We start from the raw sequence: 15,966 nt of genomic DNA, 5'->3' as shown, positions 1-15,966 counted from the left end.
GCTGGTTTGGCCCTGCTGGAGCTGGTCTAAAGATGCTGGGCAAGCCACAGGCCACCCTCTGAGTGCAGGCGGCAGAGCTGGCGACGAGCTAGGTTGTGCAGTGGGGTCTGGACACCGGCGGGAACAGGAGGCCTGCTGAGTGCACAGGTTGCGTGGGTGCATGGGCCTGGTTTCCACGTAGACAGAGCTGTCGGGTGGTTATTACTGGCAGGTGAAGACTATAAGGTCACAGAGGACCAGGTTCTGGGCTCCCCTGGATGTCCTCACGCACACACATCACCAACCTAGGCTGCTGGCAGGAGATTCCCTTCCCCCTGCAGCCCCTCAGCCCTCTATTGAGAAAGCTCAGCGCCTGCTCGCTTGACAGGAGAATTGGCTGCAGGAATCCAGTGTATTACAGGGCAGGTGTTGATAGGGTGTCGGTAGCCACGGCTGTAAACTAGTCACAGCCACCCAGATCTACCCCGACGGCGCCCACTTCCCGCCCCGTGTAAAGGAACAGCCGTCTCCCTCTGCCGAGGCTCGGCCTCAGCTGCCTCTCTGCTCATCGCCATTCGCCTGCTGGGCGAGCCCTTTCATCCCGCTCTTGGCCCACAGCTAGCTCTCCAGCGTTCTTTGTCGGCAGGCACTGTGATGGGAAGAGTCCCAGCCCTTTGGTGACAGTGAAGGGGCACTTGGCCTTTTTGTCTTGTTCTACCTCAAAAGATCCTTTTCTAGAAACTTCAGAGGTCAGAAAGTCCGAGTCTTTGCTGGAACTTGTTGGACTCTCAGTTGCAGGTGCAGGGCTGGTGCTGAGCCCTTTTATCTTCCAAACCCAGGAATTACAAAGCCAGCAAATACCCTTCTAGACTGACAGATGGAGGCGCAGAGCAGCATTTCCTTGAGTCGTCCCTCCTTTTTCATCTAACAGATGATATGAATTTGGATAGAGACATCACTTTATTTTCCACTTTTAAGTTCACATTGGATTATAGCTAATCTTCCCGTACAAGGGCAGTGCTCGTATATCCTGCAGGCAGAATTCAGAGACAGTTTCCAGGGCCCCTTTCCCAACATGTTCAATCAGTTTTCCCACTGCCTTTTAACTGGAGCTGTCATTCTGCCGTGCAGCCTGTCTGCCCACAAGCCGATGCTGCTGTCTCCTGCCTCCTGCCACACTGCCCAGACACGGCTCTCAATCGGGGCCCTTGCCCAGGGCTGTACGCCCGTGCCAGCTGAGTACCAGCCACGAGACCCTCTCTCAGGAACACCCAGATCTATGAATTGGGACACATAGTTCAGAGACAAGTGCCCCACTCTCCCCGACTAGAATTTCAGAGACTTCTCCCTCTTGTCGCCATTAGCCCAGCCTTCAGCAAGTCCTGGCAGGTCTCCTTGCCCCTTCTCTGGGCATGCTGTCTCGTGTCTGAATTACCACGCGCAGCTCCGTCCCCTGTGGTCACCTCTGACCTTGCCCAGCACTGAGGCACATGTGTGGGGCTGTCCTGGCGGGGGCTTGTCTGACAGTACGTGTTCCAGTGAAGTCCGTGGCCGCCGGATGACACGTGACAGACTTACTGGGCTTTGGGCCCTGGTAGCGGGAGTCCAGGGAGGACCTACAGGGGTGGGGCTGGCATCTTGCCCAACAGCGCCTGGCAGCCCTGCGTCAGCCGGGGAGGCGTCCGGTGTTGCGCGTGGCAGGTGGCCTGCACCCCACACTGAGCACGGTAGGGAGTAAGGCTCTCGTTGAGCAGCGAGCGGTTGTCACTGTCACAGTTGCTGACCGTCACCAAGGTCACTCCACTCCAACCCCACTTCTGGCTCCACTGGGGACACTGGGTGCTGCGGCCCCCAGAGTGGCCTCCCAGAGCCAACTCCACCTGCCAAACCAGGCAGAGGGTTCGCTGTGGCTCTTGGTGGGGACCCCAGTGCCAGGAGCTGACAGGTGGTGTGGAACGAGGCTGGGGGCTCCCATCCTTCCCACCCCCCTGTGCCAACCCAGAAGCTCATCACGGACGGGATTGGGGGCGCTGTGACACACCCCACTTCTTTCTTCCTGGGTCCTACAGGGATTGTTTTATCTCTTCCTGGAAAATACAGCTGTTGAAGCAAGCAAGAAGCAATTTGGCTTCATAATTTTTATTTCTGCTTTGTTTAGATGCATCGAGAATATTTTTTTTTTTAAATAAAAGAAAGAACAAAGCCACAGGGGGTTTGTGTAAACTGAATGTCCTGCCAGGCACGTGTCACTTTGGGTTAGCTGAGTGCCTTCTGCACCCTCCGCGAGCGCCCACAGCAGTGCGTCGGCCACGTTAGGCATGCACATTCGCTCCTCCGCAGCACGGAGGCAGCCTGGTGGGCGCTCCGCGTGCCTGGCAGACAGAGGTCAGGGTGAGGGGAGCCTGGCTGTGACTCCCGCAGGACCAGGGCCGCCCTGAGGCTCAGGGCTGGGCCCGTGCCTGGGCGTGGTGCGTGCAGTGATCTGTGGGCCCGGGACAGGCTCCCAGGCCTACGCTGGGGGCACCTACTCGGGGGGCACCTACTCGGGGGGCACCTCGCTCAGCACGGGCAGCAGCTGCTGCTTCATCTCGATTCACGCTGAGTCTGTCCAGCCCACTGTTCCCAATCGTTCCTTATTTTACCAAGATTCACACAGCCCTGGTCTCTATCAGCAATTCTTTTGGAAAGAAATGCGTCTGTAGAGAATGGGAATGTAGGGGTGTCTGTCTCTTCTGGGTGGGCATGCAGCCCCCCAATCCTCATGCTGGACCTTCAGGAATGACCCCCTGACAGCCCAGGGGGAGCGCGTGGGGACAGCACTGCAGAGCCAAGGGGCGTCCACTCCTCAGAGGAGCACAGAGGCCCGGGGGTCACGAAAGGTCCCTCTCCTGCAGGGCGTGTCATCCTAGTTCCCAAACCCTTTGTCCACACTCTGGTTTTCAAGCCGCTTGTCCAGTGAAATGGACAACACATCCCACTCTGGTTGAGTTCTCATTGCCTGTTTGAGAGGACTCATTCCGACACTGCTCTTAGGGTCCCTGTGCCAGTGCAGCACCCCCGCCCTTGGTTTTTTGGGGTACACCATGACCCACACTGCTCTTTCTGGGGTAACTGCCTTTGTGTTCATTCCCTGCCTCCTGTAGAAACATCTGGATCTGCTGGGGCCAGTCCTTGTCGTGGTGGGACATCCCCTCCGTGACTCGTGGGCCAGTCTCTACACTGCCCCGTGGACCTGAGGACTCAGTCCTCTAACCTCCTCAGGCCTGTGAGGCCAGTGGAAACCCCCACGTGCTGATGCTTCTGTGAGAGGCACCCAGCCCATCGCCCACACTCCCTCTGGGACCCCTCGGATGTGCCTGGTCCTTCTAGGCGTCTTCAGGGTGGGTCTGGCGTGCGCGAGCCCATCCTGCGGGCCCCGTGTGAGCCCCATGCTTGCTCCGCAGGGCTTGATGCATTCCAGCGGCCCCGTGGGCCGGCACCGGCAGCTGGTCCTGGTCCTGGAGGGGGAGCTGTACCTCATCCCTTTCGCCCTCCTGAAGGGAAGCTCCTCCAACGAGTACCTGTACGAGCGCTTCGCCCTCATTGCTGTCCCCTCCATCCGCGCCCTCGGCCTGCAGTCCAAGGTAAGGCTCGCGGAGGGCAGCGGTACCTGCTGCGTTCTCCGGTCCTCTGGGCACAGTCTCTGGCCAGAAGGGCTCTGAAGCGATAGGATGTGGTCTCTTCAGACTGTTAATTGTGTGGCTTGCAGCTGGCTAGGATGACTTTAGAGGTGTCTGGAGGCAGGGGCACTGCTCTCCTGACCCCTCACAGCTCTTTGCTACTTCAGGAAGCCACAAGTTGGGTCATTTCTCTCTAACTTCCTTTGCTGTGACGCCATGGTTGTGACCCAGAAGGCTCTGCGTCGGGCGTGAGGCCAGGCCGAGTACCTGAGGAGCTGGTTGCCCACTGCCACGCAGGCCCCCGGTGAGGCATTGGGGGAGGCCCAGCCAGCGCCACAAACACCCCACCCTCCTGCTGACTGCTGAGCGGGAGCCCAGTCTGCCCAGCGGAGGGGCCACAGGCAGGGACGGCAGACAAATAAGATTAGTGTCAAGTGGAAAAGAATCCCGCAGGCCAACAAAGGAACTAAAAACAAATGTGGCGGCTTTTAAAGGACAGGCAAGGACTTGGGTCTCATTCAGCAAAATCAGGATGGGAAGAAACATCTGGAAAATTCAGGATGGTGACAGTGGGCCATGCAGTCGTGGTTCTCACCCCACAGCCACCCTTGGTCCTGCCCACGGGATTAGATAGCCTTGTGAGCCAACCCTGAATCCTCTTCCCCTTCTTCAAACTCGCTCCGAGATCCGGAGCCTGGCTGCCTGTGGCCCTTCACGGCCCCGATACTCCCCACCCACCTGGCCCTGCACGCACGGCATTTCCACCTGTCCCAGCTGCAGGACCCTTTACCAGGAGGACCGGAACTGCTCCCGCGTCAGACTGGACAGTGGCCCCCGGCGGCCAGCTGCTGCCAGAGCCCCTCAGACGGCCAGGCAGCCTCCTCCCAGCGGGAGCGGGTGTCGTCTGGTTCAGGAGCCAGACCCCAGGCCCTGGGTGCGGGGGGCGGGGGGGCAGCAGGACCTGCCTTGGCCTCCCATGACCTTGGTCATTGGCAGGGTTCAAAGCAGGTCATTTTCTGCCTCCTGGGATTTTGAGGATCTTAGTTTTGACTATTTTTGTTGCTGAATTGTACCTTTGTCATAGGACAGAGTCAGTTCAAAGTGAAAAAAATTGTTTTCTCCAAGTTTTTCTCATGTCCTTGGCTGACTGAATCCCAGGTGGCCTGGTTGGACACTGTCCCGCCCAGGGGCCAGCTCACCGTGCTTGCCGCCAGCAGCACCCTGAGGGCCAGAGGCCGCCGGTGTTAAGAGAGCTTCGTGTTGGTGACGACACTGAGCTGGCTGTTTGCCAACTTCCCCAGGGGATGCAATAGTCCCCTTTGCCGACAGGCCCCGCCAGCCATTTCTCTTGCCCAGACTTTAAGGCATCACCAAGAAGAGGCACAAAAAGTTATTTTGAATTAATTTAACAGTTGATGTTTCCCAAAAGGCATCAAAAGGTATCGTGGGGGAATCAGAAATTTGTTAGACTTCTTTATGCTGATTTTATAATCAGCACGTAAAGCAGAAAGGAATTATAATCTTTTCAGTAGGTCGTGCCTCTGAAGGATTTAATTTAGCCCTGCCTCCCCTGAGGGTGACTTGGTTTTTACACATTTTAAGCAAAGCCACCCCTCAAAGCCCTGACTCACCAGGCGTGGGTTTCCCCTCACATAGGAGCACACGGGGGATGAGAGACGGTGGGCAGGCGGGCACTGCAGACCCTCACCTCCTGTGCATTCTGTCCCATCAGTGCCACTCCCCCAGCACTCCTGGGGGTTGACAAACGGGAAGGGGCCTTCCTACCATCCCTCCCCAATTATTCCAGTAGCTTGTCATAGAAGGTGTGAATCTCAGTAAGACATGCACGTGTGTCAGAATGGTGTTGAAATTAGCGTGAACAAGGTGATTGGGGGCAGAGGAGAAGCCAGGGTAGAGCCAGCCCTGCCTGGATTGCTGGCTGCCGCTGTGCTCTGGAGAAGCCCGCGGCTCAGCCGACCACTGCCGGGCAGCCTGGCTAGTCTGACGGTGGTGTGCCTGTCGTTCCTTCCTCCTAGTCTCACCTGAGGAAGACCCCACCCACCTACTCCAGTTCCACGTCCATGGCGGCTGTCGTTGGCAACCCCAAGCTCCCGTCAGCAGTAATGGACAGGTGGCTGTGGGGGCCGATGCCATCTGCTGAGGAGGAAGCCTACATGGTGTCGGAGCTGCTGGGCTGCCAGCCCCTGGTGGGCAGTGTGGCCACCAAAGAGCGGGTCATGAGTGCCCTGACCCAGGCCGAGTGTGTCCACTTTGCTACCCACATCTCTTGGAAACTGTCGGCCTTGGTCCTCACACCGAGTGCGGACGGCAACCCTGCCAGCAGCAGCAAGAGCTCCTTCGGCCACCCCTACACCATCCCCGAGTCCCTGCGGGTGCAGGACGACACCAGTGATGGGGAGAGCATCTCGGACTGCCCGCCCCTGCAGGAGCTGCTGCTCACAGCGGCCGACATCCTGGACCTGCGGCTCCCCGTGAAGCTGGTGGTCCTCGGCTCCTCGCAGGAGTCCAACAGCAAGGTCACGGCCGACGGGGTGATCGCGCTGACGCGGGCCTTCCTGGCTGCTGGCGCACAGTGTGTCCTCGTGTCTCTGTGGCCTGTGCCCGTGGCTGCTTCCAAGATGTTTCTCCATGCCTTCTACTCGTCTCTGCTGAATGGCCTGAAGGCCAGCGCCGCCCTGGGGGAGGCCATGAAGGTGGTGCAGAGTAGCAAGGCCTTCTCGCACCCCTGCAACTGGGCAGGTAGGCGCTGCGGCCCTGGGTGCATGGGGTGGCAGAGCAGGGTGGCCCTGGAAGAGGCAGCATGGGAAGATTCCGGGAGAGCGCCTCGTTCGCTGAGGCTTTGGTTCTCTGCCAAATCAGCCTTTTACTGCCCCCCATATTCAAATAGTCTTTGGACCAGGGAGCAGCAGTAGAACAGTTTGCCATCGGAGTGTGAATGTAAAACTCCCATGGTTAGTGTTTATTGGATGACCCATTTTGTGGCCCCTGGTGTAAGTCCCATGAGTGGAGAAAGCGGTGCGGTAGAAGACCCCTAGATTTGGCATCTGGAAGACTTGGTTTGATCTAGCGCCATGTCCAGGCTGTGTGACCTGAGGCAGGTTACTCACCCTTTCTGAAGCTCAGTGTCCTCAGTGGCAGCGGGGTAGTGGTGCTGACGATGCCTCCCTGTTCACATTCAAGACGACCTGTGACGAGTGGGTCGAGTGTCTTGTGCTGCATGAGGAGCTGCATTCTGAGTGGGCCTGCTACAGGGGCCAGGGCTCTGGGAGTGGAGGGACAGCTGGTCACAGAGCGGGGTGAGGAACTCTGCCCCTCAGCTCCACGTGATGACCTTGGACCCTGCCATGTAGGAGACCCTCTCTGACAGGCTGTGACCCACACACTCCAAACCCAACCCTGGGCCATTCTCTTCACCCCGCTGGGGTGGTTTTGCTGACACATGCCATGACCTTCAGTCCGCGAAGGTCTCAGAATTGGCCCCCACACCTCCCAGGGAGCGCCACCGATGCGGTAATGCAATAACGATGCTAGGACCCATAAAGCAGTGTCTTAAACCTTGAGAAACAGGAACACCAAAAATCTTATTTTCAAACATTTACATTTTATTGTTTTAACGGCAAACAAATGTACCATCCATGGATGTATTTACAAGTTGGGAACACAATGGCTTTCACCTTACTCTTCCTGTCAGAATCAATCCAGTTGATGTGTGCTGAGATTGCTGGCGTCACTTTCCAGAGTTGGATAAGCCCTGAGGTGGAGCCCTGGTGCTCCCAGGTCCAGTCGGCCAGCAAGCGAGGAGCCCACGGGCCGGCGTGTTGTTAGATATGGAAACATTTGTTTACTTCACAAACACAACACAGCTGCAGTATTTTTGTATCCAGAAAGCAAAGTACCATCTATCCTGTTTCTTCACGTGGCTGAAGAGAAACATTCCGTTGGTCCAGCAGGCCTACTCTTCGGAGGCCCTCACCTCAGGGCCGTCCCGTCCTGCCAGGTGGAGGGAGGCCAGCAGGCCTGAGGGTTTGGGCCTGAGTTGCTAAACTGCCTCAGCTGCCAGGAGATACAGATCAGAGGCGAAACTGGTGGTTTCCATAGCTGTTCTCAGAGTGTGGTGTCTGTTTTGTACACACTCCGCCATCAGAAGGGGCTCTGGGCCCTGCATCGTCCCACAGGACGTGCTGCAGGATGTATGGAAACCGGTCCCTGCGCATGGTCATTTATTCCCGGCAGGTCCCCTGCCCCCCATGCAGGACCCCCTCCATGTCTTCCCAGTGTACTTAGGGATGTGGTATTTCCGTCCTTGTTTAGTTTTAGTGACAGTTTCAAGTCACAGCTTTGTTCTGGGGAAATGGCTATTTAATGACGCTGCCCCGTTACTCTTCAAAGCAGTGTTGGCTCACTCCTTCTTTCAGAAAACCTTTGCCCTCAACTATTTGGGGGCAGGTTGGTCCTCACGTTGCTTGGCGGCTTGAAGAGACTGCTCCATCTGTGCCCCCAGGCCCTGCTTACGGAAGCATCGTGCAGGGCAGCGGCCTGGGCTCCACGTGGCCGTGTGGCCCTCGCCGGCCTGGCTGCTTACTTGTTCTTACAACTGGAGGGAGTACCTCCTCCTGCCCTCTTGTCCAGTGGCCCCAAGGAGGACGCAGGGGTCATCGCATGGAGCTGAGGGGCAGAGTTCCTCACCCCATTCCTCTGACTGGCTGTCACAGGGAACACGCTCCTTTCCCTCCTAGACCTTCGCCCCTGTGGCAGGCACACCTGTCCCTCCGTCCCCGGGCATGTACCAGACACAGATGGATTTCAGGGAAGACAAAGCAGGTCATTCCTCAGGACGGTAGTCAAGCCAGGGAAGGGTCCTGGACGGCCCAGGACTGCCCTGGGTCAGCCTTTTCCTGCCTTCACTTACAGCGCAGCAGGAAAGCACCTCTCACTGCAAAGCAGCACTCCGCACCTACTGAGCAAATCAACAGTGTAGATTCTTAAAAGGAGGGGACAGAAAGGCGCCAGACTGCCCCCCAGTGAGTTAGGTCCCAGCCCAGCGCCTGGAGCAGCTGGGGTGCGCAGGTCCCTCTTTCTGTCGGGTAACTGTGAGGCGTGGGTGAGCTGTAGAGACGGGCGGGGGCAGGCTCTGAGGTGCCCCTCTGTGCTCTCCGCAGGGTTCATGCTCATTGGCGGTGATGTTAAGCTGAACAGCCCCTCCTCGCTCATCGGCCAGGCCCTCACGGAGATCCTCCAGCACCCGGAGCGAGCCCGGGACGCCCTGCGCGTGCTGCTGCACCTGGTAAGGGGCCCAGGAGCTCCGACCCCAGGCTTCCCATGGAGCAAAAGCCGCTGGAAATGTACAAGGAGGGGGAGGCCGAAGGATTTCCAGGGCACCAGGAGACATGAGCAGGTGGAGGGCATGTTGTCCACAGGAGTCTGTGGGTCAAGCCAGTCGGTCCAAGCAGTGGGCATGATGTGAGGTGTCACACAGATGGCTGCAGCCCTCCTTGCCAAGACCCTGGGGGACGCAGCCGAGGAGTGACCTGGAGCAAGGGCCCACAGCCATTGCTGGGCCGTGTGGCTTTGGGCAGGTGACCTTGGCTCTCTGAGCCTCCATTTCCATATCTGGGAGTGGGGATAAAACTTGAACTTTTCAAGGTTATCGTGAGGATTAGAGAATAGGTAAGTGGCTGGCACACAATAGGGTTCCAGTAGCTGAGAGATGGTATTTTATAATCAGATGACATTGGCCTTCCTCTAAACTCAGTTGTAAGAAGAGTCCAAGCCTGACCCTGACCTTGGCCGGCCCAGACCTTTGTACAAATGGGGGCCCCATGCCATTGTCTACACTCGTAAAAGTTGTAAATCAAGCCAAGAAACAGAGACATAAAACGTGCTCCACATTACACCTTGACAACCTGGAAGACAGCTTCACATGACTTAGAATTCTTAGCCTTCTTGGAGTTCTGTGCCAGAAACACCAGCCCAGCCCCAGCCCCGGGGTCCACACAGCACGGCTGGCCAGCCTGCGCCACACCTAAGCCGTTTCCAAACGCAGTGCTAACAGCTGCCCCGCGGCCACCTTCTGGAGAGGTGCACCTGCCAGGCTGTTGGAGCTCAGGAGGCTGACCCGGCCCTGGGAGCAGGCTGGGAGCTTTGAGCAAGAGTTCCGAGTCTGGGAGCTGGGTTCCAGTGGGGCATGTCCCCTTGGCCGGGCAAATTCATTGCTGGGGGTGGTAGCTCTCTGCACACACCTGGTGATGGAGCAGTCATGTGTGTCTCTTAAACTTAGGGTCAGCCTGAGGAGTTTTTGTCCAGGCCTGACAGAAGTCAGTGTGTGAACACGTAAGAATGCTGGAAACTGAAAACCTGACAGCTCTCAGGCCAGACTTGGGGTATCCCAGCTGCCTGCTACAAGGTAGAGGGGCCTGCGTGCTCTGAGAATCTGGGAGACTGTCTCAGTGATTTTAACCTGTGCCTGGAGACCGCACAGAGCCCTTGTTTAGTGCTAGGGCCCTGCTCAAGGACCTGTCACCCCAGTGTCGTCCGTCCTTGTAGCCGCCTTCAGACTGCTTTTCTTAGAAAACTGAACTGCCCTTTCTACCTGTTTGGCTTGCTCCTCCCAGGCCAGGCTGTGCATCAAGAGGCAGGCCTCTCAGCTCTTCCCCAGTGGGCCTTGAGGCCCCTCAGGCATATTTAAGGGTTTTCTCTTCTTTCTGGGCTTCATCTTCTGGGGTGACCACAGGGGCCATGGGTCAGGTTCACCAGCCCTTACCTCCTAATTATCCCGGGTTCCCCTTGCCCCTGTGTGCAGTGTCTCCAAGGCCCTTCTAGCCCGATGGAAAGCCAGTTGGCAGGTTGTCTCTCCTGCCTGAGAACACCCATTTCTTCCTGCCTGCGACGTGAGCCCCCATCAGTAGGATTTTACTATAAGAAGAGTCTCAGGTGACATCTTCGAATGGCTCTTCTGCCTCTCCAGTGATGGCACGTGTGCCTCAGGGCAAACAGTACCTCCAGATGGACTGAGGTTCCCTAGAGAGAGAAACTGCCAGGAGAAGGCCCGCGGCTGTTGGAAGTGCTGTCGAGTGCTCCCAAGGAGGGGAGAGTGAACGGAGTTACTCGGATGAATTCAGCCCGTGTGCCAGGCACTGGTTTAGGCTGGGAAGGCAGGGGAGACACTCGATGGCGATGGGGTCACACAGGTCCGGAGGCCAGTGCTGCAGGATTAAGGATGAGTCAGAGGGACGGAAGGGCATTGCCAGCCAAGGCCCAGGACAGGCAGTGCTTGGTGTGCAAGGTGTGTTGCGCCATGAACGGGGGTGTTGACGGCCTCGGGGTTTATCCTAGTGACAGGGAACCATGATATGGTTTGGGGCAGGCCCCTGACCTGAGATTGGTTTTCAGACCAATCACTTCAGTGTCTGTGGAGGAGACCCTGGAGCGGGAGGAGGTGGGTTAGAGAAGGGACAGAATTCTTCCCAGTCACGCCAGCCTTTGCTGGCTCTGACTGTAACTTCTCCCTTTGCTCCCTCCCTTGCAAGAAGCCAGGCCATTGCTGCAGTGTCATGGTTGTCGGGCCCAAGTGCCCAGGACCTGACTGGCAGCAGTCAGCCTTGCGCTGGCTTCACACAGGGGGCTTTGTGTTCCCCGAAAGCCACTTGGAGAGCAACGCGGCTGGCCTCTGAGCAGAGCAGCACCTCACTCCGCTTTGCCCTTCCAGGTGGAGAAGTCCCTGCAGCGCATTCAGAACGGGCAGCGCAACGCCATGTACACGTCCCAGCAGAGTGTGGAGAACAAAGTGGGCGGCATCCCCGGGTGGCAGGCCCTCCTCACCGCCGTGGGCTTCCGGCTGGACCCTCCGGCTAGCGGCCTGCCGGCAGCCGTCTTCTTCCCAACCTCCGACCCAGGCGACCGGCTGCAGCAGTGCAGCAGCACCATCCAGTCCCTGCTGGGTGAGCGACAGGAGGGCCGGGCCACCGGGGGCCTGGCGGGCAGCAGGGCCAGCAGGGCTGGTGGCTGTCGCCCCTGCGCTTGTGAGGATGCTGGGTCTCCTAGCTGGAATGAGCTTCCTGAGAACTGGCAGTCCCAGCCAGACTTCTCCCGATTTGCAGGAAATGAGTGCTCTTTCCGTCGGTAATGGCAAGGCCTCCTCTGCCCAGCAGGGCACTGCCCTGGCTCTGCCTGTTCCTGGGGCGACAGGAGGTGATGCGAGGTGAACTGCAGCTGCCGTGAGCATTTACTCGGCAGCTTCAGATCAGACAGAGCCATGCGGTCAACCCCAAGCTGAAGCGGGGTGCAGAGGCTAAGGGCAACCCTTGGCGTTTCACTCAGAGGCGAGATGCTGCCTGAGCGACGGAGACGGGGTCCTGGGAATGTGACCAGGCGCCGGGAGGACTGCCGCCGAGTCCTCACTGGCCGCCGCCCTGCCTCCACCGGCCTTCCTGAGACCATTCTCTCCTATGCTAGTCACACCTGGACGCACACATCTGGCTGTCCTGAGCTTCTGAAATGCCGCCAATGCTGAGTGTTTTGGACTCTTTCCCCTGGGGAGGCGGCAGGATGGCGGGTACAAAAGCCCCCCTGGATAACACCCGTCTTCTTCTTGGTTTAGGTCTGCCCAACCCTGCCCTCCAAGCCCTCTGCAAGCTCATCACTGCCTCCGAGACGGGCGAGCAGCTCATCAGCCGGGTGAGTTAGCCAGGACGGCTGAGCCTGAGGGCGGTGCTGACTTGGAAAGACACTGATTTGGCCCGAGGAACGTGCACGTAATGCAACCGCAAGGCTTTTTTCAGCCTTTGTGATTAGAGGGAAAAAGCGAAAGCTGGGTGTTAGAGAACAGCCCTGCCCAGCACGTGCTAGACATGGAGGGGCGCTGAGGCCCAAGAGCTGTACGGCCGTCAGGGGACGCTTGTGGGTCTCAAGGCGTTTCCTGAGCTCTCCCTTCAGTGCCCTCCTGCACTTTGTCATCCGCACCCACCAGTTTTTCCTGCTGACTGACAAGTGTTACAGCCCCCTTCCCAAAGCCAGGGCAACAGGTGTTCCAGTACTTATTCTCAGACCAAAGTCTGAACCCCACCTGAAACAAAACAGCCACCGAGGCACAGCAGTGAACACAAAGAGCTCTATGTGAAGATGCCGCTTAGCAGGATTTTTAAAATACTTGAAGCAAATGTAGGTCTCATTCAGCTATTTGGAGGATTCTCAGCACCATGGTGGCCCCTCCCAGCCTGGCCGCAGAGCTTGTGTCTTTCCCGGGGGACAGCCACGTGTGGGAGGGCTTCTGGAGGGGCAGCAACCCCTGCAGAGCAGAGCAGTTTCCTTTCGTCGTCTTGGAGTGTAATCATTTAGAAAAAATAATACACATTATTATATATTTATCAGCAGATACCATTTTAAGCAGAAATATTTCTATGCGGAAATCAGCCCCTCCATCTAGGATTAACCTCTGAGAATCTGAACGGGGCCTGCAGCCTCCACATACCTGGAGTTGTGTCCAGCCCGGATTTGGAACACAGCTCCGTCTGGACGTTTCGTTGAGTTCCTACTCGTTTTGTAATAAGTGTGTTACCTCTGCTTTTGAGTAGAATTGGGTAGGCACTTCTGGAACGTTGCACATTAAAACATCCTGAACTCAGGAGAGCTAGAAGTCTGTGCGCTACAAAAAGAAAAAAGCTAGAGTTACATTTGCCAGGCAAGACTGAGAATCCACAACGCCAGTTGCTTCATTTCTTGCTTTTGGTGGCAGCACAGGGACTTGCTGTCCTCCGGCCCAGCCCCAGGGAAGTGTCCTGGGCTGCCTCCAGCGGCTGGTGGCTGGTGGACATTTGCTGAGTCACTCCCGAACCTTGGACTTGGGTTTACAGAGTGGCCTGTATGTGCCCACTGTGCGCTTCCCCACCTGAGTCTGGCCTGCCCTGCTCTGCTCCTGGCGAAGAAGGGCAGGGCCTGGCTGCCCGACCCTGAGCCCCTCGACCCCGAGCACGCGTGGCTGTTCATTTTGCTGTGTGTCCCTGCTGACTCTTGCTCCTCTCCCCTCCCCTCCCCGTCAGAGCCGCGGGCCTGGTGTGGCGCTTCCTAAAGCAGTGATCAGCTCGTGTTGCATAACAACCTGTGCTTGAGTCTAAACTCTCTTCTTTCTCTCTCTTTTTCTTTCTTTTTCTTATAATCTGCTGGCCGAAGGCTGTTAAAAATATGGTTGGAATGGTGAGTACTACTTTAAGTAGCAACTGTCGTCAGGTGAGCCCCTCACCCCACCCACCCCAAGCTCCCCTTGGCTCTCAGCGCGGTGAGCACGTGCTGTGCTGTCTCGGAGCCACACGCACACGCCAACACACGCTCGGGCTGGGGTGACCAGTGCCACTGGCTCCGGCCGTCTGCCCCCCTCCTCTGCTCTGGCTCCCCTTTTCCTGCTCCACCTTCTTGTGTTCTTGATTTGACCTTTCAAGTTCCATCAGAACAGCAGGGGCAGAAGCGATACTGTGTGAGCCCACGAGACCCCTGCGTAGTGTTCACAGATGCAGGCAATCTGAAACACCACAGGCACTTGCGTGGGTTCTTGCAGTGCTGAGGCTCTAGGATGTAACCTTGGATTCCTCGTCACCATTCACCTCAAGGTCATAAAGATGATTTTAGTTAAATAAAGCGAGGGAGACGACAGGTCCATAACCCACCCTCATGTCATCCCCGAGCCCCGTCTTGCGCTCAGTAGCCCTCCAGCGAGTGTGTGAGGAAGACTCGGAGCAGAAACCCTGTCTGTGGGTGGCCCACGACCTCGAACGCCTAACTGCCCTTGAGCTTCCCACAGAGAGGACAACGGGTGTGAAGGCACCATAAAGAGAACTTCAGATGTGGTACACATGGCAGGGCATTAGTGATGACAGTGATGATTAGTGATGACCCAAGAATACCTTGGGGAAGAATCCTAGGCGGGCCGGAGGGGAAGGAAAGCTGGGGAGCGAGAGCTCACGCTGGCCCCCTCCTCAGCTCCACCAGGTCCTGGTCCAGCTGCAGGCCTGCGAGAAGGAGCAGGACTTTGCATCGGCGCCCATTCAGGCCTCCATCAGCGTCCAGCTGTGGCGGCTCCCGGGATGTCACGAGTTCCTGGCAGCTCTAGGTAAGGACGGGGCATTCTTGGCTTAATTCAATTTAGTTCCTTTTTTTTTTTTAAATCTATTTTTCTCCTATTTTCTGTTGGGTAAAGTTGGTAAATTCTTCGGGGTTTTTGTGTTTTCTTAGATATTTTATTACTCAGTAGTTAACTCAAAGATTCTAGTGCTTTAGTACAATTTCCAAATGGCCCCCCAGGTTTGTCCCATTTCCCCTATGTTATCATTTTGTCTCTCTCATTTGTAGTCATCTTACTAGGAATCTGATAGATTCCAGTATTGTTGGGAGTCAGGCCGTGATTAAAAACTAAAGAAAATAGTCATAAAATAATGGTTTTAATGTTCTTTTTCACCGGCTACTGGAAACTGGCAGGAAAAAAATACAATTGAAATGAACTTTGCTTTGGCCGTGGGGACCTGGAACGGCACACCCAGAGCCCTGTCCAATCAGGACTCTTCCTTTTTCAACACTAACGCGGCAAAGCAGCTCCTGATGGAACTGCTGCTTAGAACAGGTTCATCTGTTGATAAACCACAAGAGATTGTAAGCGGCTCTCCTGCTCCACTTAAGAGGCCGTGTGCCATTCACATCGTAGCTCTTTTGCAAACACCTGTTGTGTGCCAGGCAGTGTTCTAGGCACTGGGGACGCAGCACTGAGCAAAGGACAGAAAGCCCTGTCCTCTTAGGGTTTGTTCTCATGGGGAAGACAGACAGACAGTAATTACCTAACCTAACGGGAGCACTTTGAAGGTGAGGGTGCACTGTGGCAGAAAAAAGCGTCAGGGTCCTAGTGACTGGCTGGCTGGAGGAGTGCGGGTGGGGGGCAGGCCCAGCGAGCCTGTGGATGTTTGCAGGATGGAAGAGCCAGGCAGAAAGAGGTGAAGTTTGAGGCCGATGAGCTGGCACAGGGACGGTGGGTCTCCAGGCCAGGGCATGGCCTTCGGTTTTTAACCTGAGGGAGCAGGGCGTCTTTGGAGGATGACACAGCCTGAATCACTATTATAGGGACCAGCCATCAGACCTGGCAGGGCAGCAAGTCCTTCAAAAGGGAATTTTCTTCTGCCTGTAAGGCCAGGACATTCAGTACTGGGCCATCTTTTCTAACCCTCTCCGTACATGGCTTTTCCCAGCCGACCTCAGCTTAGGGCTGGCTCCATTTGACTTAAAGTAAAAGGGGAAACCCACAATGCCCCCCACCCACTGGGACCCCAAATCC

At 56.7% G+C, this 15,966-nt stretch overlaps 1 protein-coding gene across 3 annotated transcripts in view; it reads left to right on the top strand.

Moving 5' to 3' along the window:
- TTC28 (tetratricopeptide repeat domain 28) overlaps positions 1–15,966 on the top strand; it is a 617,832-nt gene that overhangs the window by 595,991 nt on the left and 5,875 nt on the right. For 2 of the 3 annotated variants that reach the window (XM_081037615.1, XM_081037617.1), the window contains 7 exons: positions 3,423–3,602; positions 5,675–6,398; positions 8,819–8,943; positions 11,365–11,596; positions 12,256–12,332; positions 13,824–13,847; positions 14,628–14,757. In XM_081037615.1, coding sequence (XP_080893741.1) covers positions 3,423–3,602; positions 5,675–6,398; positions 8,819–8,943; positions 11,365–11,596; positions 12,256–12,332; positions 13,824–13,847; positions 14,628–14,757 — 1,492 coding nt within the window. The remainder of the gene's footprint in view (positions 1–3,422; positions 3,603–5,674; positions 6,399–8,818; positions 8,944–11,364; positions 11,597–12,255; positions 12,333–13,823; positions 13,848–14,627; positions 14,758–15,966) is intronic. The other variant, XM_081037616.1, reaches the window with a different exon arrangement.

Source organism: Rhinolophus hipposideros (genome assembly GCF_964194185.1).
Source record: "Rhinolophus hipposideros genome assembly, chromosome: 24".
Lineage (NCBI taxonomy): Eukaryota > Metazoa > Chordata > Mammalia > Chiroptera > Rhinolophidae > Rhinolophus > Rhinolophus hipposideros.
Note: the sequence above shows the minus strand (reverse complement) of the source record. Positions and strands in the feature narration are given on the sequence as shown.